The sequence below is a fragment of the Nerophis ophidion genome, linkage group LG07 (genome assembly GCF_033978795.1).
Source record: "Nerophis ophidion isolate RoL-2023_Sa linkage group LG07, RoL_Noph_v1.0, whole genome shotgun sequence".
Lineage (NCBI taxonomy): Eukaryota > Metazoa > Chordata > Actinopteri > Syngnathiformes > Syngnathidae > Nerophis > Nerophis ophidion.
Window position 1 is genome coordinate 75,097,086 of NC_084617.1, and position 27,542 is coordinate 75,124,627.

The following is a 27,542-nucleotide window of genomic DNA, read 5'->3' on the forward strand; positions in this document are numbered from 1 at the left end:
CTTTAATTGAGTGTCGTTTTGATATGTCATCTTAGTGACATCATGCACAAAGTACACTTTATTGGTTTTAAACTATTGTAGTGGCATTATGTACAAAAAGTGCACTTTATTTAGTGTTGTTTTGATATGTCATCTTAGTGACATCATGCACAAAAGTACACTTTATTGGTTTTAAACTATTGTAGTGGCGTTCTGTACAAAAAGTGCACTTTAATTTAGTGTTGTTTTGATATGTCATCTTAGTGACATCATGCACAAAGTACACTTTATTTATTTTAAACTATTGTAGTGGCGTTCTGTACAAAAAGTGCACTTTAATTTAGTGTTGTTTTGATATGTCATCTTAGTGACATCATGCACAAAAGTACACTTTATTTGTTTGAAACTATTGTAGTGGCGTTCTGTACAAAAAGTGCACTTTAATTGAGTGTTGTTTTGATATGTCATCTTAGTGACATCATGCACAAAAGTACACTTTATTTGTTTTAAACTATTGTAGTGGCGTTCTGTACAAAAAGTGCACTTTAATTTAGTGTCGTTTTGATATGTCATCTTAGTGACATCATGCACAAAAGTGCACTTTATTTGTTTTAAACTATTGTAGTGGCGTTCTGTCCAAAAAGTGCACTTTAATTGAGTGTTGTTTCGATATGTCATCTTAGTGACATCATGCACAAAAGTGCACTTTATTTGTTTTAAACTATTGTAGTGGCGTTCTGTACAAAAAGTGCACTTTAATTTAGTGTCGTTTTGATATGTCATCTTAGTGACATCATGCACAAAAGTACACTTTATTTGTTTTAAACTATTGTAGTGGCGTTCCGTACAAAAAGTGCACTTTAATTAGTGTTGTTTTGATATGTCATCTTAGTGACATCATGCACAAAAGTACACTTCATTTGTTTTAAACTATTGTAGTGGCGTTCTGTACAAAAAGTGCACTTTAATTTAGTGTTGTTTTGATATGTCATCTTAGTGACATCATGCACAAAAGCAAACTTTATTTATTTTAAACTATTGTAGTGGCGTTCTGTACAAAAAGTGCACTTTAATTTAGTGTCGTTTTGATATGTCATCTTAGTGACATCATGCACAAAGTACACTTTATTGGTTTTAAACTATTGTAGTGGCGTTCTGTCCAAAAAGTGCACTTTGAGTGTTGTTTTGATATGTCATCTTAGTGACATCATGCACAAAAGTACACTTTATTTGTTTTAAACTATTGTAGTGGCGTTCTGTACAAAAAGTGCACTTTGAGTGTTGTTTTGATATGTCATCTTAGTGACATCATGCACAAAAGTACACTTTATTTTTTTTTTAACTATTGTAGTGGCGTTCTGTACAAAAAGTGCACTTTGAGTGTTGTTTTGATATGTCATCTTAGTGACATCATGCACAAAAGTACACTTTATTTGTTTTAAACTATTGTAGTGGCGTTCTGTACAAAAAGTGCACTTTGAGTGTTGTTTTGATATGTCATCTTAGTGACATCATGCACAAAAGTACACTTTATTTGTTTTAAACTATTGTAGTGGCGTTCTGTCCAAAAAGTGCACTTTAATTGAGTGTTGTTTTGATATGTCATCTTAGTGACATCATGCACAAAAGTACACTTTATTTGTTTTTAAACTATTGTAGTGGCGTTCTGTACAAAAAGTGCACTTAAATTTAATGTTGTTTTGATATGTCATCTTAGTGACATCATGCACAAAAGTGCACTTTATTTATTTTAAACTATTGTAGTGGCGTTCTGTACAAAAAGTGCACTTTAATTGAGTGTTGTTTTGATATGTCATCTTAGTGACATCATGCACAAAAGTGCACTAACAGGTTGTTTTTAAATGTCTCTGACAATCTTGCACTTTCTGTTTTGTAAATGACATGAATGTTTGTGCCACTGTGCCAATAACTGTTTAATAAATACACTTTTAGTTGTGTTTTCCCTCTGTGCATGAAAGTTTAGAAGTAGCATATATGAATGCAGTATGAAGAAGAATGTTTGAATGGAGACACATAGAATCATCATACTGCTGTGATTATATGTGTCAAGTGTTCATTCAAGGCAAAAATATCCAGATATATATTGTGTATCGTGACATGGTCTAAAAATATCGAGATATTAAAAAAGGCCTAGTTTCAAAAGACCTTTCAGAATGGAATACTAATGAAAATAAGGCTACATTGTAGTATCAGCCTTCACTTTCCAGGGAATACTTTCGGAAATATTTCAGTGTTTATTTTAGTGTGTTTGTGAGAATTTGAGTTTTTCATCCAGCCGAACATTTGTGATGTCAGCAGTAATTGATGTCGGGCGACAGAACTTGGCTCATAACTCTTTTTCGCTTGTTTGTGTGAGCTCTAAAGTTCTCTCAGAACCAAACTCCTGAAAGTACTTGCAAGGCTTTTGTTCTTCTTTGCTTACATGACAAGTCACCTGCGACAAACGGTTGTCACGGAATCGTGAAATCCAGGTGGTTTTTGAAGTCAATTATGACTCTTTGATAGTCTTGGTGACTCGGTCATTGTCAGCTTCTTTATGTATCGTATTTCAACTGTGGCACTTGTGTGGAGTAAACATTGTTGACAGCCATTTTAACAACATGTGAACATGTCTGGATGACGAAGAACGATAATAAACAAAAGCACTACTGGACTGGCACTATCAAACTTGCTACTTTGATATGTAAGCAAGTACTTAGCGGCTTGTAGTGATTATAATGCTTGATTATCATTCACATATCACAGCATGTGACTGATTAGAAATGGATGACTGTACTGTACTGTACTGTACTGTACTGTACTGTACTGTACTGTACTGTAAGCAGTCATCTCAAAATGTGCAGAATCCATCCAAACATGGCAGTTGTAAGCTGCATTAAAACTTTTCTGTAATCAGTGCAATATTAAAGGGGAACATTATCACCATTTTAAAAGGGTTAAAAACAATAAAAATCAGTTCCCAGTAGCTTGTTGTATTTTTTGAAGTTTTTTTCAAAATTTTACCAGTCCCGGAATATCCCTAAATAAAGCTTTAAAGTGCCTTATTTTCGCTATCTTCGAAACCACTATCCATTTCCAATACGAACAACATGGCGGTTACCACAGCAAGATATAGCGACATTAGCTCGGATTCAGACTCGGATTTCAGCGACTTAAGCGATTCAACAGATTACGCGTGTATTGAAACAGATGGTCGGAGTATGGAGGCAGATAGCGAAAACGAAATTGAAGAAGAAATTGAAGCTATTGAGCGAATAGCTATTGACGCTATTCGGCCATAGCGTGGGTGTACCTAATGAAGTGGCCCATAGCATGGCTGCTTTATTAGCATCGGCGGTAAAATGTGCGGACCAAACCATCAGGACTTTCGCATCTTGTGACACTGGAGCAAGTTAAATCCGTCGATTGGTAAGTGTTTGTTTCGCATTATATGTGGGTATCTAGTTTCAAATGTACATACAGCTAGCGTAAATAGCATGTTAGCATCGATTAGCATCGGTTAGCTGGCAGTCATGCCGTGACCAAATATGTCTGATTGGCACATAAGTCAACAACATCAACAAAACACACCTTTGTGATTTCATTGACTTAATCGTTGCAAATGCATCTGCAGGTTATCCATACATCTCTGTGCCATGTCTGTCTTAGTATCGCCGGTCAAATGTGAAGACACTCTGGTACATTCAATGAGGGTCTGGCGGCAGATTTTTTGCCGGTGGTGCAACTTGAATCCCTCCCTGTTAGTGTTGTTACACCCTCCGACAACACACCCACGAGGCATGATGTCTCCAAGGTTCCAAAAAATAGTCAAAAAAACGGAAAATAACAGAGCTGAGACCAGGTGTTTGTAATGTGAAAATGAAAATGGCGGGTGTGTTACCTCGGTGACGTCACGTTCTGACGTCATCGCTAAAAGAGCGATAAACAGAAAGGCGTTTAATTTGCCAAAATTCACCCATTTAGAGTTCGGAAATCGGTTAAAAAAATAAATGGTCTTTTTTCTGCACCATCAAGGTATATATTGACGCTTGCATAGGTTTGGTGATAATGTTCCCCTTTAAAAGATAAATACACGCATTATCAGAAACATATTAATTAATATCTTCGTATGGGCTCAAGGCAAAACTCCCCCGCAGAGTGAAACTAATGTGTAGAGATGTCCGATAATGGCTTTTTTGCCAATATCCGATATTGTCCAACTCTTAATTACAGATTCCGATATCAACCGATACCGATATATACAGACGCGGAATTAACACATTATTATGCCTAATTTTGTTGTGATGCCCCGCTGGATGCATTAAACAATATAGCGTATTTTTCGGACTATAAGTCACAGTTTTTTCATAGTTTGGCCGGGGGTGCGACTTATACTCCTGAGCGAGTTATGTGTGAAATTATTAACACATTACTGTAAAATATCAAATAATATTATTTATCTCATTCGCGGAAGAGACGAAGAAAATGTCAGCCATCGTCACACACACGTCAACCAATAAGAATTCGGCGGTGTCAGGTTTTCCTCTGACAGTTTGTCTATGTTTTTAGTTTTTTCTTCTGCATTTGTCTGTTTCCTCTGTGTTTAGTATCTCCTGTCTTTAGTTCCTGTCTAGTGCTCTTATTTTGTCAGCATCCTGTCTTGTTCCCTGAGTGCTGTGTTCCACCTCAGCTGCGGCTGATTGGCACCTGGCCACACCTGTTGCCAATCAGCCTGCTCCTATTTGCACCTGCTTTGTCTTGTGTCAGTGGCTGGATCATTGTAATAATAATAATAATAATGGATTAGATTTATATCGCGCATTTTCTATTGTTAGATACTCAAAGCGCTCACAGAGAAGTGGGAACCCATCATTCATTCACACCTGGTGGTGGTAAGCTACATCTGTAGCCACAGCTGCCCTGGGGTAGACTGACGGAAGCGTGGCTGCCAGTCTGCGCCCACGGCCCCTCCGACCACCACCAATCATTCATTCATCATTCATTCACCAGTGTGAGCGGCACCGGGGGCGAAGGGTGAAGTGTCTTGCCCAAGGACACAACGGCAGCGATTTGGATGTCAATAGGTGGGAAGCGAACCTGCAACCCTCAGGTTTTCCGCTCTACCCACTATGCCATGGTGCTACGGGGGTAGCGTCCCGGAAGAATTAGTTCTGCAAGGGGTTCTGGGTATTTTTTCTGTTGTGTTACGGTGCGGATGTTCTCCCGAAATGTGTTTGTCATTCTTGTTTGGTGCGGGTTGACAGTGTGGCGCATATTTGTAACAGTGTTAAAGTTGTTTATACGGCCACCCTCAGTGTGACCTGTATGGGTGTTGACCAAGTATGCCTTGCATTCTCTTGTGTGTGTGAAAAGCCGCCTTTAAGGTTTATTGGCGCTCTGTACTTCTCCCTACAGCGGCGTTTTAAAAAGTCATACATTTTACTTTGTGAAACTGATACCGATAATTTCCCATATCACATTTTAAAGTATTTATCGGCCGATAATATCGGACATCTCTACTTATGTGACAAATGATTGTGACGAGTAAACACTAGCGATGTTTCCCAAAGGACTGCAACCCAGTTGTGGTGTCGGGTTGGAGCGAGGAACTGGGAATGTTAGATTACGTCCTCATCTAATTTGCGTAATTGGCTGACACGTGTACGTCATTTTTATTAGCGACTAACAGGACCGACAAAGTTGTTTAAAAATACAAATTAACTCTTCAGCTGCTTCTTTTTGGGATTTTTTTAAAGACACAAGCAAGACAAAGCCACTATGGTTGTGAAGAGGATACATGCATTTTTGCTTAGTCTCCACAAGTGTCCAGTAGAAGTCATTCGATTTATTGCTTGTCGCTCTTTAAAAACCAACAAAACAAAAAAAACGGTACCGAGTAGGGATGCACCGAAATGAAAATTTGTGGCCGAAGCCGAATAAAACTTAAACGCTTGGCCGAATAATGAATGCAGTTTTTCACAATTTTTTTTATATTGCATGAATAGACTAGAAGAAATATTTAGATGTTTTTCAAATAAAGTAATTTTTTATTGAATATTGACATTTTTTTATTATTCCAGTAGCCTTTGCTTTTCAAAAAAAGCACAAAGTTTTTCATTTATATTAGGCCTTCAAACAAAATATGCATTCCACAAATAATAATAAAGTGCATTAAAGTGGATAAACCCACAACAAATGAATTATTGTCCTTTTGGCAAAAGTCTGCTTAGCCACAGTAGATATGCTAATAATGTAAACAGAAGGCTCAAGTAAATCTCAATAAGTGTGTGCTTGTAACCTCATACACTTATACAGGTAGCCTACACAACAGGCTAATAATGTAAACAGAGGCCCCACTAAATCTCAATAAGTGTGTGCTTGTAACCTCATACACTTATACAGTTACACAACATATCCCAGGCCAGAACAGATTTGTCAATAACAGTACTTCAGCTTCAGAATAAAAAAGAAGGAAACTAACTATGTACAAAACAATTTAAATTTAACACTGCACGTTGGTTGATTGCGTCACTGGGTCAAAAAATTGCGTCACACGCCACTATTCGGCCTTGTTTTTAACTCATTCCACCGAAGGCCGAATGTTTTTTTGCCATATTCGGTCGAATATATCCGGTTACCGATTAATCGGTGCATCCCTAGTACCTAGGCAAGACTGAACTCAGTTCAGTGCACAGGAAGCGTGTTAAAGCAGGGTAACAATGGGAACTGAAACGACAGGCTATAGTCACTGATAGTCCAATATTTATGTGTTTATGAGCAAAAGAAATTAGTACCTGTGGCATCACCACAAATAGTTACACTTCGGTAAAACACTGCACTAGTGCGAATAATAAAGTGATACTAGTCGTGCTTAGAATAATGCGAGTTGGCAACTCTGAAACTACACTTTTGTCTGTGTGGGTGTTGGCAGCCTTACCTGGGTAGGGGGTACCCCCAGGGTGCCCCGGGACCACTAAGCTGTTGGTAGGTAAGGTCGGCGGTGGAGGCAGAGTCGCCGGGGTTGCAAACATGGCCGAATGGCGATGTGCCGGGCTCCGTAGGGAGGAATAGTGCGAGGTAGAGAGGTTGGCTATGGACAGAGGCAAGGCGGGGGCGGAGGATGGCAGCCCGCTGAGTGGGTGGTGTGGAGATGGTCCCAGGTGATGTTTAGGAAGAAGCGGACTGCTTCGGTGGCTGAAGACAAAATATACAAAAAATAGGACAGTTACTCAACAGTACATTTTTTAGCTAGTTTCGTATTAGTTTTGTTTAGTCTCTATTTGAAGGGACAATGCGCGGAAATATTAAGATATTTTCTATACCAGATTATAGCTAAATAGCTCATTTCCGTCTACAGGCCCTGGCTACATAAATTAAAAGCATACAAAAATCATGCAATAAAATGATGACAATAAAATAACACCATAGCATGTAATCAAGTCATAAAATTACCTTTCATAGACACATACTTAATATACAATACAACCACACCTCATGTACATCAGCACACAAAGATAATACATGCTCTTGTTCACATCTGTCATCATTTGTAAAAACAACCATGATTTTAACACACCCACCTCACAATTTACCAAAAAAATGCTCTCATGGATAAATATAATACACCTGAAGTTGATGTGTTAAACGGGAACATTATCACCAAACCTATGTAAGCGTCAATATATACCTTGATGTTGCAGAAAAAAGACCATGTATTTTTCTTACCGATTTCCGAACTCTAAATGGGTGAATTTTGGCAAATCAAACGCCTTTCTGTTTATCGGTCTTTTAGCGATGACACAAGACAAAGCAGGTGCAAATAGGAGCAGGCTGATTGGCAACAGGTGTGGCCAGTTGCCAATCGGCCGCAGCTGATGTGGAACACAGCACTCAGGGAACAAGACAGGAAGCTGACAAAATAAGAGCACTAGACAGGAACTAAAGACAGGAGATACTAAACACAGAGGAAACAGACAAATGCAGAGGAAAAAACTAAAAACATAGACAAACTGTCAGAGGAAAGCCTGACACCGCCGAATTCTTATTGGTTGACGTGTGTGTGACGATGGCTGACATTTTCTTCGTCTCTTCCGCGAATGAGATAAATAATATTATTTGATATTTTACAGTAATGTGTTAATAATTTCAAACATAACTCGCTCAGGAGTATAAGTCGCACCGGCCAAACTATGAAAAAAACTGTGACTTATAGTCCGAAAAATACGGTTCATTGTTTAATGCATCCAGCGGGGCATCACAACAAAATTAGGCATAATAATGTGTTAATTCCGCGTCTGTATATATCGGTATCGGTTGATATCGGAATCTGTCATTAAGAGTTGGACAATATCGGATATTGGCAAAAAAGCCTTTATCGGACATCTCTACACATTAGTTTCACTCTGCGGGGGAGTTTTGGCTTGAGCCCATACGAAGATATTAATTAATATGTTTCTGATAATGCGTGTATTTATCTTTTAAAGGGGAACATTATCACCAAACCTATGCAAGCGTCAATATATACCTTGATGGTGCAGGAAAAAGACCATTTATTTTATTAACCGATTTCCGAACTCTAAATGGGTGAATTTTGGCAAATTAAACGCCTTTCTGTTTATCGGTCTTTTAGCGATGACGTCAGAACGTGACGTCACCGAGGTAATACAGCCGCCATTTTCATTTTCACATTACAAACATCGGGTCTCAGCTCTGTTATTTTCCGTTTTTTCGACAATTTTTTGGAACCTTGGAGACATCATGCCTCGTCGGTGTGTTGTCGGAGGGTGTAACAACACTAACAGGGAGGGATTCAAGTTGCACCACTGGCAAGAAATCTGCCGCCAGACCCCCATTGAATGTGCCAGAGTGTCTCCACATTTGACCGGCGATGCTAAGACAGACATGGCACAGAGATGTATGGATAACCTGCAGATGCATTTGCAACCATTAAGTCAACGAAATCACAAAGGGGAGTTTTGTTGATGTTTTTGACTTATGTGCCAATCAGACATATTTGGTCACGGCATGACTTCCAGCTAATCGATGCTAACATGCTACGCTAATCGATGCTAACATGCTATTTATGCTAGCTGTATGTACATTTGAAACTAGATACCCACATTTAATGCGAAACAAACACTTACCAATCGACGGATTTAAGTTGCTCCAGTGTCACAAGATGCGAAAGTCCTGATCGTTTGGTCCGCACATTTTACCGACGATGCTAATAAGGCAGCCATGCTATGGGCCACTTCATTAGGTACACCCACGCTATGGCCGAATAGCGTCAATAGCTATTCGCTCAATAGCTTCAAATTCTTCTTCAATTTCGTTTTTGCTATCTGCCTCCATACTCCGACCATCTGTTTCAATACACGCGTAATCTGTTGAATCGCTTAAGCCGCTGAAATCCGAGTCTGAATCCGAGCTAATGTCGCTATATCTTGCTGTGGTAACCGCCATGTTGTTTGTATTGGCAGCCCTGTGTGACGTCACAGGGAAATGGATACTGGTTTCGAAGATAGCAAAAATAAGCTTTATTTAGGGATATGCTGACTGGTAAAATTTTGAAAAAAAATTCAAAAAATACAACAAGCCACTGGGAACTGATTTTTATTGTTTTTAACCCTTTTGAAATTGTGATAATGTTCCCCTTTAAACATAGTGGCCACCTTAGTGACCGTGTGAGCAGCTTTGATTGCTCCACTACACTGTTTCAATGGCCATTTCTCAGATGATGCAATTGTTGATGACTGAAGTGCTGATATCAAGCAAACATAACCCCCCCCCCCCCCAATATTATAAATAATGTAAATAATTCAATATATATACTCTGATGATTAACTTGTGTGATGACTGTATTCTGCTGATTGTATTATATTTGTACCATGAATTGATTAACGTGGACCCCGACTTAAACAAGTTTAAAAAGTTATTCGGGTGTTATCATTTAGTGGTCAATTGTAGGGACTGTGTACTGTACTGTGCAATCTACTAATAAAAGTGTCAATAATTCAATATATATAGTCTGATGATTAACTTGTGTGATGACTGTATTATGCTGATAGTACTATATTTGTACCATGAATTGATTAACGTGGACCCCGACTTAAACAAGTTGAAAAACTTCCTCAGGTGTTATCATTTAATGGTCAATTGTACGGACTATGTACTGTACTGTGCAATCTACTAATAAAAGTTTCAATCAATCAATCAATCAATGAATCCAAAGCCACTTTTTAACTTCAATTGTGAGTGAAGTGCCATCTGTTAGACTTTTCAAGTTTGTCTTAATCTTCTACCCTTTATGCGATTTCAACTGATTGAAATCAGCCTCCTCCATTTTGAAAATGGAGGAGGCATGGCGCAGTGGGTAGAGCGGCCGTGCCAAAAACCTGAGGGTTGCAGGTTGCCGTTGTGTCTTTGGGCAGGACACTTCACCCTTTGCCCCCGGTGCCGCTCACACTGGTGAATGAATGATGAATGAATGATTGGTGGTGGTCGGAGGGGCCGTAGGCACAAACTGGCAGCCACGCTTCCGTCAGTCTACCCCAGGGCAGCTGTGGCTAAAGATGTAGCTTACCACCACCAGGTGTGAATGAATGATGGGTTCCCACTTCACTGTGAGCGCTTTGAGTATCTAAAAATAGAAAAGCGCGATATAAATCTAATCCATTATTATTATTATTATTAAGTGTCACTCGTGACGTGACGAGTTTGACCCTGTGGATATTCTAGGCATATGCTAATTATTTGGCGAAACGAGTTTGACCCGGCGGAAATTCTAGACATGCGCAAATAAAAATAATATTTTGTGAAACGAGTTTGACCCGGCAGTAATTCTAGGCAGGCACATACTATATACCCGGCGGCAATTCTAGGAAATACGGTATATGAATACAGTATGAAGAAGAATGTTTGAATGTAGACACTTAGAATCCTCATACTGCTGTGATTATATGCACCAAGTGTTCATTCAAGGCTCAGGCAAAATTTGGAGATATATACTGTATGGTAGGGCTGGGCGATATGACTAAAAAAAGTATCACGATATAAGTGTTTCATATCAGTCGATATCGATAATTATCGATAAAAAAATCAAAAAACTATTCTAAATAAAGACCAGGGGAAAAAAGGCTGAATTTAAATACTTTTATTTTAAATATAACCTTTAACCTTTAGAACGAGGCCAGCATTAAGAAAAACAGTCAAATAAATGAAAATACTGTTCGATGTGCAAATATTGACATTAAATAAATGCTTACCCAGACTTCTCAACTATGCTGAGCGGTAATATGTCCTTCGCTAATTGATACACCCCTGCATCCCTTATTTCTTTATAACGTTTTGAATTTTTGTCGTATGGCACTGCTGCCGAGTGCCCCTCCATGGTGGTCTGTTGTTGCCGCTTGGGTGCTGTTCCACCTGCACCGGCTGATGTTGTGGCTGTTTGCTGCTGTACTCCAGCGGGTGAGAGCAGCTCAGGTGGTAAAGTAAGTTTGTCGTGTTCCAAGACTTGGTCAAGACGACGACCTTTGCAAAGTTTGCAGACAGTATTACTCCGATTCGTATCGGACTTAAACAATCCGAAATACTGCCAAACTGGTGACGTGACGTTTCCTTTTTTTATTTACAATTTCCTCTCGTGCTGCCGCACTCATATTCCCGTTTCGTTGATTAACGTGGACCCCGACTTAAACAAGTTGAAAAACTTATTGGGGTGTTACCATTTAGTGGTCAATTGTACGGAATATGTACTGTACTGTGCAATCTACTAATAAAAGTATCAATCAATCGTTGCTTTTATTTTCCCTGTTAGCATTTCCCAGAATGCCTTGCGGTTCAGGCTCGGCCGTGATAGGTCGAGAGGCTAAAGCCCTTCCTTTGCCTACACCCCCCAGAATGCCGTGCGGTTCCGGCTCTGCGTTTCTTACTATTTTTTTCTAACAGAACTCAGTGAAATTATCGAACGTTCTATCGACCCCATTTTCTATTGATATCGATCACATGTCTATCGCGATATATATCGTTATCGTTTTATCGCCCAGCCCTACTGTATGGTGTATCGTGACATGGCCTAAAAATATGGAGATATTAAAAAAAAGGCCATATCGCCCAGCCCTATATGACACTGCAAGAATGATCGCATAGGAAAGCCTCTTTCGGAAAGAATCTGGAGGGAAATGGTTAAATGAAACTGGAGGGAAATGGTTAAATGAAACACAGTAAATCTTAGGTGGGTGGCGGGAAATCAATTTCTGCATGAAGAGAGTCAATACTGTGTTGTGAATGATTTTACAGCAGGGGCGCTCACACTTTTTCTGCAGGCGAGCTACTTTTCAATTGACCAAGTCGAGGAGATCTACCTCATTTATATATATCATTTATATTTATTTATTTATGAAAGAGACATTTTTGTAAACAAGTTAAATGTGTTTAATGATAATACAAGCATGTGTAACACATATAGATGTCTTTCTTTCACGAAGACAAGAATATAAGTTGGTGTATTACCTGATTCTGATGACTTGCATTGATTGGAATCAGACAGTAATGATGATAACGTACGCATTTTCAAATGGAGGAAAAAAAAAAGTCCTCCTTTCTGTCCAATACCACATGAAAGTGGTTGGATTTGGCATCTCATTTGTCCAACTTGCATACTCGTTTTTAAACACTTTGTTATGAGAGTAGCATATGTGTGTGGCCCTTTAATGTCTGGCAGCAGGTGAGTGACGTCAGTGAGTGTGCGGGTGGGCAAGCAAGTGAGAAAGCGGTCGCTGAGGGCGGGGGAGAAATACATTGGCATCAAACTCCGTAGCTTGTGCACGCTAGCTTTCTGAGACTCTTATTTTGTTAGCACAGGCAGGATGAAACAGGTCTTTTATGGTGAAGACCGGAACTGTGCAGTCGGTCTTTAGAGTTTTGACAGTAGGTACGGAGTCTCTAGAAATAAAATGTGTTTCTCTGCGTCCGCCCTGTTAGTGATTTTTTTCTTAAATATGAGCTGGCAGCAGCCAGCGTCATCTCACAAGATCCTCGGGTGCCGAAAATGTCAAACAACTGACGAAAGTGAAGTCTTGGTATGATTGATGATTGCTCATTTTTATGTCTATTTTTTAATGCCTGGCTTGAGATCGACTGACACACCCTCCGAGATCGACCAGTCGATCGCGATCGACGTAATGCCCACCCCTGTTTTACAGTATTTGTCACATTGGCTGAATTAAATCAGATTGGAAACTGTTAGGGTTCATCACCTTACTCTGAACACTCACATAGACAACAAAAATAAGATTATGGCTGCTTCTGGTCTGTATTCCACTAATCTACGTCCTTGTGTTCAGTTTTATTCATGACCCATCTGCACCTGAGTAGCAACCTACCTGATATCGTGGAGGCCGTACTGCAGCGGGTGGTGCACCTGGTGGCTGATGATGGGCCGGGCGTGGTGCTGAGGGGGCGGATGGACGCAGGGTTCTTGCAGGGAGTGCAGGTGCGGAGAGAAGAGGTGGGGCGGTGTCCTCAGCAGGGAGGGGGAAGGGACAGGGGGTGGAGCTTGTAGCTCTCTCTTGACGCCGAGAGGAGGCGGGCTCGGGAGGAAAGATCGAGGAGGCTCCGGGGGCGCTGCTGCAGCAGCGGGGGCCGGGGAGCCCGTCGGTGCCGAGGCTGGGGTGGGGCTGGGCAGCGGGGGCGCGAATGGCACCTCGCTCTTGTTCTGCTCTTGACTGCGATGGAGCGCCGACACTTTGGCTGAACTCGCAGTCTTAGACTCGGGATTCGCATTCGCTTGCACACCTGAGGAGACGGAGAGGAGAACATGATTCAAATATTGCTGGAACTGTGCATCATTTGGGCTCACAGGGTCACACGTGTTTGATTACGACATAAATTAATTCATTTCAACTGTTCTCGTAAAATTGGCAATGGGTAGTTTGTAGGGATGATGTTCGAAAAAATCGATACTCCCGATTGTTCGATAAGAAAAGAACCGATTCCGTGAATTCGAATCCCTTTTTGAGAAACGGTTCCCGTTATCAAAACCACTATAGTAAAGAAAAAGATTTGGTTCTTTATTCGAATCCCTGGGAACTAATCCCGTGTCATATACATGGACTTCTCGATCCACTCTTCCCTCACTCGTGAACAAGACTCCTAGGTACTTGAACTCCTCCACTTGGGGCAGGGTCTCCTCCCCAACCCGGAGATGGCACTCCACCCTTTTCCGGACGAGAACCATGCACTCAGACTTGGAGGTGCTGATTCTCACCCCGGTCGCTTCATCACTCGGCTGCGAACCGATCCAGTGAGAGCTGAAGATCCTGGCCAGATGAAGCCATCAGGACCACATCATCTGCAAAAAGCAGAGACCTAATCCTGCAGCCACCAAACCGGATCCCCTCAACACCCTGACTGCGCCTAGAAATTCTGTCCATAAAATGTATGAACAGAATGGGTGACAAAGGGCAGCCTTGGCGGAGTCCAACCCTCACTGGAAATGGGTCCGACTTGCTGTCGGTGATGTGGACCAGGCTCTGACACTGATCATACAATCAGACAGTCCGTTACCCCATCCTCTCTGAGCACTCCCCACAGGACTTCACGGGGTACACAGTCAAATGCCTTCTCCAAGTTCACAAAGCACATGTAGACTGGTTGGGCAAACTCCCATGCACCCTCAAGGACCCTGCCGAGAGTATACAGTAGAGCTGGTCCACATTTCCACGACCAGGACGAAAATCACGCCGAGGTTCAACTATCCGGCGTAGCCTCCTCTCCAGTACACCTGAATAGGCCTTACCGGGAAGGCTGAGGAGTGTGATTCCACGATAGTTGGAACACACCCTCCGGAACCACCACCCAGGTCTGCCAATCCAGAGGTATCGCCCTTAATGTCGAGGCAATGTTGCAGAGTCTTGTCAACCGAGACAGCTCCACAGCATCCAGAGCCTTAAGGAACTCCGGGCGGATCTCAGCCATCCCCGGGGCCTTGCCACCAAGGAGCTTTTCAACTACCTCGGCAACCTCATCCCCAGAAATAGGAGAGCTCACCACAGATTACCCTCAATTTGAAATATCTAAGAGATTATTCATCTCAGATGGGAAAGCAGTTGAAGTTCCCTGATGTGGTTGCTAAAACAACACTAAGGCCAGATATTGTGCTCACCTCAGTGGCCTCCAAGCAGGTAATCCTCTTGGAGCTCACAGTGCCTTGGGAGGACCGTATGGAGGAGGCCAATGAGAGGAAGAGCGCAAAGTACTCTCAGCTTGTGGAGGAGTGTCGGAGCAATGGGTGACGAGTGATGTGCCGGCCTGTTGAAGTGGGGTGTCGAGGGTTTGTGGGCAAATCTCTCTGCAGGGCCTACAGAATGCTTGGCATCACAGGGGCCAGCCAGCAAAGGGCCATGAAGTTAGTCACAGATGCAGCAGAAGTGGCATCAAGGTGGCTGTGGATCAGGAGGGGAGAGGCGTGGCATGTAGGGCAGTAGCGCTACCTGGACACAGGCTGGGGCCTGATCAACCCTGGCTGGGTCACCTAGGGGAGGGGGTCTGATTGTTCAAAGACCCGAAACCCCCTGTGATCCCAGGTTACATCACTGAGGATGTGTCCAGTTGCACCATTGGTGTATTTAAAAAGTTCATCTCAGATGTCAGGATTTTTCTTAGTTTGAGACAGAAACACTCATTCAAAAAGTGAACATAGGTTTGAACTGCGTCTTTGCAGAAGATGCGACAAACAAAACATTGCACACTTTCCCGATGCCCTAATATCTCTTTCCAAACCTGCCTCCCGTATTCCTTCTTCAGGTTTTGTTCAGTGTTTAATCAGGTCGTTTTCATGCTTGACTATAATCGCATGATCCAGTTTTTCTCCTTGCGATCCAGTCAGTATGAATAAATCACAACTAATTAAAGTTAAATGTCGGGCCCTATTCGGGGCTTTGCTGTGCACATAATATGGCATGAAATAATGATGTTCCAATTGTGCGCGGAGGACGTATACGCGCCGTTATCTTGGCCTCTCTTGTCCCTGTTCCTTCCATCATCTTCCGCTTATCCGAGGTCGGGTCGCGGGGGTAACAGCCTAAGCAGGGAAACCCAGACTTCCCTCTCCCCAGCCACTTCGTCTAGCTCTTCCCGGGGCATCCCGAGGCGTTCCCAGGCCAGCCGGGAGACATAGTCTTCCCAACGTGTCCTGGGTCTTCCCCGTGGCCTCCTACCGGTTGGACGTGCCCTAAACACCTCCCTAGGGAGGCGTTCGGGTGGCATCCTGACCAGATGCCCGAACCACCTCATCTGGCTCCTCTCGATGTGGAGGAGCAGCGGCTTTACTTTGAGTTCCTCCCGGATGGCAGAGCTTCTCACCCTATCTCTAAGGGAGAGACCCGCCACCCGGCGGAGGAAACTCATTTCGGCCGCTTGTACCCGTGATCGGCGTGGCGCAGTGGGAGAGTGGCCGTGCGCAACCCGAGGGTCCCTGGTTCAAATCCCACCTAGTACCAACCTCGTCACGTCCATTGTGTCCTGAGCAAGACACTTCACCCTTGCTCCTGATGGGTGCGGGTTGGCGCCTTGCATGGCAGCTCCCTCCATCAGTGTGTGAATGTGTGTGTGAATGGGTAAATGTGGAAGTAGTGTCAAAGCGCTTTGAGTACCTTGAAAGTAGAAAAGCGCTATACAAGTACAACCCATTTATCATTTATCTTATCCTTTCGGTCATGACCCAAAGCTCATGACCATAGGTTATCTTATCCTTTCGGTCATGACCCAAAGCTCATGACCATAGGTGAGGATGGGAACGTAGATCGACCGGTAAATTGAGAGCTTTGCCTTCCGGTTCAGCTCCTTCTTCACCACAACGGATCGGTACAACGTCCGCATTACTGAAGACGCCGCACCGATCCGCCTGTCGATCTCACCATCCACTCGTGAACAAGACTCCTAGGTACTTGAACTCCTCCACTTGGGGCAGGGTCTCCCCCCCAACCCGGAGATGGCACTCCACCCTTTTCCGGGCGAGAACCATGGACTCGGACTTGGAGGTGCTGATTCTCATTCCGGTCGCTTCACACTCGGCTGCGAACCGATCCAGTGAGAGCTGAAGATCCCGGTCAGATGAAGCCATCAGGACCACATCATCTGCAAAAAGCAGAGACCTAATCCTGCGGTCACCAAACCGGAACCCCTCAACGCCTTGACTGCGCCTGTTCCTTCCTACATGATCTTTCTGAAGGTTTTGAAAATGGCAGCTGTGTTCCAAGAACTGCTCCACGGTGTCTTCACTTTTCTATGGCCTATTAAAGAATCAATGAGCCTTTGCAATCAGTACTTCAGCCAATTTTCTTCCCTAAATTGCCATAATTGAAAGTTGTAATTATCTGCCATTTGAGCGTGGGAAGTGGCAGAAAATACCATGTCTCTACACCTTTCACTTATTAATAATAAGCCCTTACAAATCACACTGACGTGCATTCGGCAGTTTTAACAGAAAAGCAAAAGGAGTTTGACGAGATGCTAGCGTCTGAAATGAACTCTAATGGTGGAAGTTATTTTCGGCTCAATCAAATCCATATAAAAATCACAAAAAGGAAAGAAAAGAGAAGACAAGGGAAAACATTTGACACTCTGATTGGCTCGTCAGGCAACAATTAACACAGTCAAGTGTCAAATGCTACATGCTAAATAAAGATCCAGTCCCTATCAACAGCCTGGCAAGTAGGGGTGTAACGGTACGTGTATTAATATTGACGGGTGTACCGAAAGAGTACTTAACAAGCTGCTTTGCTTCTTCTGCCTCTGTCTCAGCAACCAGCATTGTCCCACCCACACAACCATCTGATTGGTTCCATATATAGCAGTAACGGCCAATCAGCAGAGCGGATTCAGAGCGCATGTAGTAAATGGTTCAGCGTGGAGCAGATAGGTGTTTAGCAGGTGAGCATAAGGCAGCGTACTCTCCCCAAATGATAATAAACACCTCCCAGTCATTTTCACGTACATTCTGGGTGTCTCAATAAGTAAAAAAAGTTGAAATTACATTCTGTTTCGGCTCAATCAAATCCATATAAAAATCACAAAAAGGAAAGAAAAGAGAAGACTAGAGAAAACATTTGACACTCTGATTGTCTCTCGTGGACACACACCTGTTATTGTTGACTTTGGACTAGCGACTGCATGACATCAAAGGTGACATCAAAGGCCGCAGAACAGAGACACACTGCAGGCTTACGCACAAACATGCATCCACAAAAATACATACATAAAACCCCCCCAAACCAACGCCCTCGACGCAAATCCCAATGTGGTTGATAAAAGGATGGTCAGCGCCTGAGAGCTGCGGCCCTTCCACCATGACCCCGAACTCCCTCCCCTCTGTTGCTAGATATGAGATATACAGATGTATGTTGTAATATGTCAATCAATCAATCAATCAATCAATGTTTACTTATGGCAACATAATGTTTTTTTGCATTCAACCAGACATTATTGGGAGGTTTTTGTATTAGTGTTCCTTAAAATCAGATATACCGGCCCCCCAGACACATTTCATTCTCTAATTCTGGCCCCCCGAGTCAAAATAATTGCCAAGGTCCGTACTAAACAATCAATTCCTGCTTCCTAGACTCACAATTTTGGGGTGCGGTCAATGGATTAAACTGTCGAGATCTGCTCAATAAAGTGAACGATGGACAACATGCAAAGAGCACACAAAAGGTCTTCAGTCAAAATGTTGTGGGGTAATTTGATGGGGGACGTTGCCATGGCAACCTGCTCCTCCAGACACAATGCGAGGCGAGCAATAGACAAGAAAAGCCAAAGAAAAGGAAACGCATCTGTGAAGCCACAGTGAGAGCTGCAATATCCTAATGATGATTCTAATGGGCTCTAATAGAGGCCAGGAGGGATCTTCCAGGACCAACATGTCCCTCGTTAAAATCACTCCCGAAGTTAAGACGCGCACAAATGCCACACACACACACACACACACACACACGCCGGCAGGAGGGACAAAGAAAAGCATATTCCAATTCATGTCCATCAATCCACACATGCAACAATGAAGAAGTACGTGAAAAGATCAAAGAGATGGATTACATTACACTGCAAAAAGTCAGTGTTCAAAAACAACAAGAAAAAATATACAAAAATGAGGGGTATTTTATTTGAACTAAGTCAAATGATCTGCCAATAGAACAAGGAAATGTGGCTTGTCAAGACTTTCCAAAACGAGTCCCGTATTTTTTGGTTTATACCATATTTCCTTGAATTGCCGCCGGGTATATAGTATGCGCCTGACTAGAATTACTGCCGGGTCAAACTCGTTCCGCAAAAAATTATTTTTTTAGCTCATGTCTAGAATTTCCGCCGGGTCAAACTCGTTTTGCTAAATAATTAGCATATGCCTAGAATTTCCACCGGGTCAAACTCGTCACGTCACGAGTGACACTTCACCTGCCATCATTTTCAAAATGGAGGAGGCTGATTTCAATCATTTGAAATCGCATAAAGGGAAGAAGATTAAGAGCTATTCAGTAGGATTTAAGATCCAAGCTATTGAATATGCTAAAAAGAACAGTAAGCAGCTATGTTTTATTAACATACCGTAGCTGCGTGTGTCAAATATGAGTCATTAAATGACTCCCGCCTCCTGGTGGTAGAGGGCGCTAGTGATCCTTCTTGCGACTACTCGGCTGCAGAAGAAGTGACAACAAGCAGCGATCGTTTATTTTTTCCTCTCGCTTGCACTTTTAACATGGAGGATTACATATCTAAAATAAAACCGTTTTCTAAAGTGGACTTTCAATCGAAGCAGGAGGTAATAAAGGAAGATCTCCATCGAGACAGAGAGACTTTTAAAACTGAAGAAAGATAAGGAAGACTTCTATAAACAAGTTATCAATGCTTTTGATCAGAAGGAGCTGCGCATGGACTTCATTTAAAAGTAAAGGTAAGACCATAATATCGTTTTTTTTTATTAAATGTGCTTTTCATGATGGTATCCTTACATCACACTCAAATTTATAAGCACAGGCCTAAATTTACCGCATGCCTTTGGTAAACGCCGGAGTGAGAAGAGGTTTTAAATTAATTAGCGTTCGGCGCTAATTTAAGGAAATACGGTAAATGTGCTTTTCATGATGGTATCCTTACATCACACTCAAATGTATAAGCGCAGTCCTAAATTTACCGAATGCCTTTGGTAAGCGCCGGAGTGAGAAGAGGTTTTAAATTAATTAGCACCCCGGCGGCAATTCAAGGAAATACGGCAAGTTGCACCGGCGAAAATGCACAATAAAGAAGGAAAAAAACATATATAAGTCGCACTATATATAAGTCAAATTTATGGGGGAAATTTATTTGATAAAATCCAACACCAAGAATAGACATTTGAAAGGCAATTTAAAATAATTAAAGAATAGTGAACAACAGGCTGAATAAGTGTAGGTTATATGAGGCATAAATAACCAACTGCTATGTTAACCTAACATATTATGGTAAGAGTCATTCAAATAACTATAACATATAGAACATGCTATACCTTTACCAAACTATCACTCACTCCTAATCCATAAATCCCATGAAATCTTATACGTCTAGTCTCTTACCTGAATGAGCTAAATAATATTAGTTGATATTTTACGGTAATGTGTTAATAATTTCACACATCAATCAACCAATGTTTATTTATATAGCCCCAAATCACAAATGTCTCAAAGGACTGCACAAATCATTACGACTACAACATCCTCGGAAGAACCCACAAAAGGGCAAGGAAAACTCACACCCAGTGGGCAGGGAGAATTCACATCCAGTGGGACGCCAGTGACAATGCTGACTATGAGAAACCTTGGAGAGGACCTCAGATGTGGGCAACCCCCCCCCTCTAGGGGACCGAAAACAATAGATGTCGAGCGGGTCTAACATGATACTGTGAAAGTTCAATCCATAGTGGCTCCAACACAGCCGCGAGAGTTCAGTTCAAGCGGATCCAAGACAGCAGCGAGAGTCCCGTCCACAGGAAACCATCTCAAGCGGATCAGCAGCGTAGAGATGTCCCCAACCGATACAGGCGAGCGGTCCATCCTGGGTCTCGACTCTGGACAGCCAGTACTTCATCCATGGTCATCGGACCGGACCCCCTCCACAAGGGAAGGGGGGGACATAGGAGAGAGAAAAGAAGCGGCAGATCAACTGGTCTAAAAAGGAGGTCTATTTAAAGGCTAGAGTATACAGATGAGTTTTAAGGTGAGACTTAAATGCTTCTACTGAGGTAGCATCTCGAACTGTTACCGGGAGGGCATTCCAGAGTACTGGAGCCCGAACGGAAAAGTCGCTCCTGAGTATAAATCGCACCCCCGGCCAAACTATGAAAAAAAACTGCGACTTATAGTCTGAAAAATACGGTATATTAAGTAAAACATGCTTGAAACTAGAATATCAAGTGTTGCAAAACTGTGCCATCAACACAAGTATCAAACCACTTTTTTAAAGTAATCATTTCTTATTTCAAGCATGTAAAATAAATCATGACTTTGACACAATTGTGTCTCGTATTAAAAGAGATGACAGTCAAATGGACTTTGCTGTTTTATTTTCAATGAAACAATAGAACATACGTACTCATATAGTAGTACACTTGTTATTAGTGAGAATATACTTATTTTAAGGTATTTTGGGTCCATTGAGGTTAGCTAATTTTACTTGTTTTGGAAAGTCTTGACAAGCCAAATGTTCTTGTTCTATTGGCAGATAATTTTGCTTAGTTCAAGTAAAATACCCCTAATTTTTGTATTTTTTATTCTCGTTTATGAACACTGACTTTTTGCAGTGCGTAAATGTGTTCCTGTATGGTATTTTTCCAGCAATGGTCATGTGCTGACATAAATGATGGAATTTTGAGAGGTATTCATTGGAGTCGGACATCACTGAAGGCCTAGGTGGGAAACTGCCTCACATGAATGTTCATAAAGTTCCCACGACACATGAACGGACTTTTAGAACTTAAGATTGTTTTGTCGAATCGACACAAAATTTGGCACCCACCGTTCAAGGACCAACAAGCTTGATTGATCTCTAGCCTTTAAATAGACCTCCTTTTTAGACCAGTTGATCTGCTGTTTCTTTTCTTTTTCTTCTATGTCCCACTCTCCCCTGTGGAGGGGGTCCGGTCCGATCCGGTGGCCATGTACTGCTTGCCTGTGTATCGGCTGCGGACATCTCTGCGCTGCTGATCCGCCTCCGCTTGGGATGATTTCCTGCTGGCTCCGCTGTGAACGGGACTCTCGCTGCTGTGTTGGATCCGCTTTGGACTGGACTCTCGCGACTGTGTTGGATCCATTGTGGATTGAACTTTCACAGTATCATGTTAGACCCGCTCGACATCCATTGCTTTCCTCCTCTCCAAGGTTCTCATAGTCATCATTGTCACCGACGTCCCACTGGGTGTGAGTTTTCCTTGCCCTTATGTGGGCCAACCGAGGATGTCGTAGTGGTTTGTGCAGCCCTTTGAGACACTAGTGATTTAGGGCTATATAAGTAAACATTGATTGGTTGATTGATTGACGGGAAAAGCTCTAGGTATAGTATAGTATAAATATAGTATAAAAACACTTTTGTAAAGTAATAATTCTTATTTCAAGAATGGAAAAACACATCATGATGCCGAGCGCATTTCATTATGTCAAAATAATGGCACTAGCATTTACTTCATTTAAGAATATTTTTCAACATATTGAGCAAAATGGTCTCAATTTTGTTTTCTACCAAGAAAAATGCACTTGTTATTAGTGAGAAAATACTTATTTTAAGGTATTTTTGGGTTTATTGAGGTTGGCTAATTTTACTTGTTTGGAAAGGTCTTGACAAGCTGAATTTTCTTGTTCTATTGGCAGATAATTTTGCTTAGTTCAAATAAAAAAAAACAAATTTTTGTATTTTTTTTCTGGTTTATGTTGCAGTGCAGGATGTACCTCGCCTCGGCAGATAAACTGTATTTATCTGCAATTAATTTTGGGTTAACTATTAACAGACTGATGAATTTATGATGACATATTTTCATTGTTTGACAGCCCTAGTTTTAATACAAACAGACCTTTAGTAGATCAGGCCCTGTGTCGGTTATCATAAGGTCAAACATTGCCCGTAACAAAAGTAGTCCGTATGATTGCACAGAATCAAGTACACAAATAAAGAATCCCATGCGTTGGTGACATAGTCTTGGTGCTTTTTTCTATTGGGCAGGACTACAAAATAAGCCAACATGTTACAAAATAAATTTACAGGTGAGAACTATGGAATTTATGAAAGAACTCGTGGCAAAGTACGAACTTAGCATCCTCTCCTCATTTCTGTCTTCAACAAGAGTCTTCAATAAGGTAATCGTGATGCTATTCATCATTTATGCACTATTTTCTGCATGTAAAACTACAGTTATTGTCGATAAACTGTTTTTTTGGGGTGGGGGGGTTGTCTAGAATGGCATCACATAGACAAATATAAGACCTTCTGGAGGAAAGTTCTAAAAATGAGTTGTTTGGCCACAATACCAAGCAATATGTTTGGAGGAGAAAAATTGAGGTCTTCAATTCCAGAAACACCATTCCTACCTTCAAGCATGGTGGGGGAACTGGTGCTTCACAGAGAGTAAATGGGACAATGACAAAGGAAGATTACCTCCAAATTCTTCAGGACAACCTAAAATTAGCTCGGAGGTCGGGTCTTGGGTGCAGTTGGGTGTTCCAACAGGACAATGACCCAAAACAAGCCAACATGTTACAAAAGAAATTTACAGGTGAGAAACACTATGGAATTTAGGAAAGAACTCGTGGCAAAGTACGAACTTAGCATCCTCTCATCATTGCTGTCTTCAACAAGAGTCTTCAATAAGGTAATCGTGATGCTATTCATCATTTATGCACTATTTTCTGCATGTAAAACTACAGTTATTGTCGATAAACTCTTTTTTTTGGGGGGGGGGGGGGGGGGTTGTCTAGAATGGCATCACATAGACAAAGATAAGACCTTCTGGAGGAAAGTTCTAAAAATGAGCTGTTTGGCCACAATACCAAGCAATATGTTTGGAGGAGAAAAGGTGAGGCCTTTAATTCCATAAACACCATACCTACCTTCAAGCATGGTGGGGGAACTGGTGCTTCACAGAGAGTAAATGGGACAATGACAAAGGAGGATTACCTCCAAATTCTTCAGGACAACCCAAAATTAGTTCGGAGGTCGGGTCTTGGGCGCAGTTGGGTCTTGGGTGCAGTTGGGTGTTCCAACAGGACAATGACCCAAAACAAGCCAACATGTTACAAAAGAAATTTACAGGTGAGAAACACTATGGAATTTATGAAAGAACTCGAGGCAAAGTATGAAGATAGCATCCTCTCCTCATTTCTGTCTTCAACAAGAGTCTTCAATAAGGTAATCGTGATGCTATTCATCATTTATGCACTATTTTCTGCATGTAAAACTACAGTTATTATCGATAAACTGTTTTTTTTTGGGGGGGGTTGTCTAGAATGGCATCACATAGACAAAGATAAGACCTTCTGGAGGAAAGTTCTAAAAATGAGTTGTTTGGCCACAATACCAAGCAATATGTTTGGAGGAGAAAAGGTGAGGCCTTTAATTCCATAAACACCATACCTACCTTCAAGTATGGTGGGGGAACTGGTGCTTCGCAGAGAGTAAATGGGACAATGACAAAGGAGGATTACCTCCAAATTCTTCAGGACAACTTAAAATTAGCTTAGAGGTTGGGTCTTGGGCGCAGTTGGGTGTTCTAACAGGACAATGACCCAAAACACATGTCAAAAGTGGTAAAGGAATGGCTAAATCAGGCTAGAATTAAGGTTTTAGAATGGCCTTCCCAAAGTCCTGACTTAAACGTGTGGACAATGCTGAAGAAACAAGTCCATGTCAGAAAACCAACACATTTAGCCGAACTGCTCCAATTTTGTCAAGAGAAGTGGTCAAAAATTATAAGTCTTGTCTTAACTTTTTTGTTGCCTCTTTTTGTACTGCTTTCCAAATCAACAACAGAACTATTTAATTGGCCTGAAGGAAATTGACAAGATCTTGGATTATGGGAACCTGCTTGTCATGACGGAGCGGTTGTTGCTGGACTCTTGGGAGAAGGAGTAGTGCCGCGTGCCTGGCGACTCTTACCAGTCGAGGACGTGTCGATATCTACCTATTCGGGATTCTGACAACAGGACATCTGCTGATTGGAGTAAGCCTTGCTCTGGTTTGTTGACAAATTGGAAGTTGCCGGCAGTCTTCAAAGTAGCCTAAAGCTGCCACAAATGACTGGAGGATGCGGGAAGAACTGTGGATACTCTTGTGATTTTGGATCACATCGGACTGTCTGCCCACAGGATGAGTTTGAGGACCAGTCATAGACAATTTAGAGCGAAAAACAAATTTTATTTTCACTCGTATACAAAACATTCTAACTTGGATTGTTTCCCTGGCTTTGAGACTCTCCTGGAGGACAGTGCGGCGAAGACACAACAAACTCCCTTCTTGTCTCTCATGGACACACACCTGTTATTGTTGACTTTGGACTAGCGACTGCATGACATCAAAGGCCGCAGAACAGAGACACACTGCAGGCTTACACACAAACATATATCCACAAAAAAATACGCCACACATACATAAAACCCCCCCAATCAAACGCCCTCGACGCAAATCCCAATGGGGTTGATGAAAGGATGGTCAGCGCCTGAGAGCTGCGGCCCTTCCACCATGACCCCGTACTCCCTTCCCTCTGTTGCTAGATATGAGATATACAGATGTATGTTGTAATATGTCAATCAATCAATGTTTACTTATATAGCCTAAAAGGGCTCCACAAACCACTACGACATCCTCGGTAGGCCCACATAAGGGCAAGGAAAACTCACACCCAGAGGGACGTCGGTGACAATGATGACTATGAGAACCTTGGAGAGGAGGAAAGCAATGGATGTCGAGCGGGTCTAACATGATACTGTGAAAGTTCAATCCATAATGGATCCAACACAGTCGCGAGAGTCCAGTCCAAAACGGATCCAACACAACAGCGAGAGTCCCGTTCACAGCGGAGCCCGCAGGAAACCATCCCAAGCGGAGGCGGATCAGCAGCGCAGAGATGTCCCCAGCCGATACACAGGCGGGCAGTACATGGCCACCGAATCGGACCGGACCCCCTCCACAAGGGGAGAGTGGGACATAGGAGAAAAAGAAAAGAAACGGCAGATCAACTGGTCTAAAAAGGGAGTCAATTTAAAGGCTAGAGTATACAAATGAGTTTCAAGGTGAGACTTAAATGCTTCTACTGTGGTGGCATCTCGAACTTTTACCGGGAGGGCATTCCAGAGTACTGGAGCCCGAAATGAAAACGCTCTATAGCCCGCAGACTTTTTTTGGGCTTTGGGAATCACTAATAAGCCGGAGTCCTTTGAACGCAGATTTCTTGCCGGGACATATGGTACAATACAATCGGCAAGATAGGATGGAGCTAGACCGTGTAGTATTTTATACGTAAGTAGTAAAACCTTAAAGTCACATCTTAAGTGCACAGGAAGCCAGTGCAGGTGAGCCAGTATAGGTATATATGTATGTATATATGTATATAAAGGTATATACAGTATAGGTATATATGTATGTATATATGTATATAAAGGTATATACAGTATAGGTATATATGTATGTATATATGTATATAAAGGTATATACAGTATAGGTATATATGTATATAAAGGTATATACAGTATAGGTATATATGTATGTATATATGTATATAAAGGTATATACAGTACAGGCGTAATGTGATCAAACTTTCTTGTTTTTGTCAAAAGTCTAGCAGCCGCATTTTGTACCAACTGTAATCTTTTAATGCTAGACATGGGGAGACCCGAAAATAATACGTTACAGTAATCGAGACGAGACGTAACAAACGCATGGATAATGATCTCAGCGTCTTTAGTGGACAAAATGGAGCGAATTTTAGCGATATTACGGAGATGAAAGAAGGCCGTTTTAGTAACGCTTTTAATGTGTGCCTCAAAGGAGAGAGTTGGGTCGAAGATAATACCCAGATTCTTTACCGTGTCGCCTTGTTTAATTGTTTGGTTGTCAAATGTTAGAGTTGTATTATTAAATAGAGGTCGGTGTCTAGCAGGACCGATAATCAGCATTTCCGTTTTTTTGGCGTTGAGTTGCAAAAAGTTATATGTATATGTGCTTTGCTATAGAGGTGTTTTATGTAAATGTTTGACCACGGCTGTAGATCAAGAGGAGTGAATTACAATGGTAAGAACCACTAGACTGTTTATGTGTACACATGGCAACATTTTTAGTGTAGATATCAGACATTAATCTGTGACGTGTGTCCTTAGGAGAACTTTAGAAGGCAACAACTGTTGTACCCCCCCCAACAAAACACAACAAAACTCCTAACAGCCAGCCTCACAACTATCAAGCTGAGTTCCAAGCATTTCAACAAAGTGCCAAATTCGGCATTGTTGTGTTCTCTGTTTCTCGGGAGGGAACGCACGTTCCCCGTGCTCACTTAC

The 27,542-nt window shown here is 41.9% G+C and overlaps 1 protein-coding gene across 9 annotated transcripts in view; it reads right to left on the reverse strand.

Annotated features, from left to right (window-relative positions):
- Positions 1 to 27,542, reverse strand: part of fbrsl1 (fibrosin-like 1) — an 886,448-nt gene that overhangs the window by 68,511 nt on the left and 790,395 nt on the right. For all 9 annotated transcript variants that reach the window (XM_061907119.1, XM_061907121.1, XM_061907120.1 and 6 more), the window contains exons 8-9: positions 13,365 to 13,776; positions 6,917 to 7,173 (exon numbers count right to left, since the gene is read on the reverse strand). In XM_061907119.1, the coding sequence (XP_061763103.1) occupies positions 6,917 to 7,173; positions 13,365 to 13,776 (669 nt within the window). The remainder of the gene's footprint in view (positions 1 to 6,916; positions 7,174 to 13,364; positions 13,777 to 27,542) is intronic.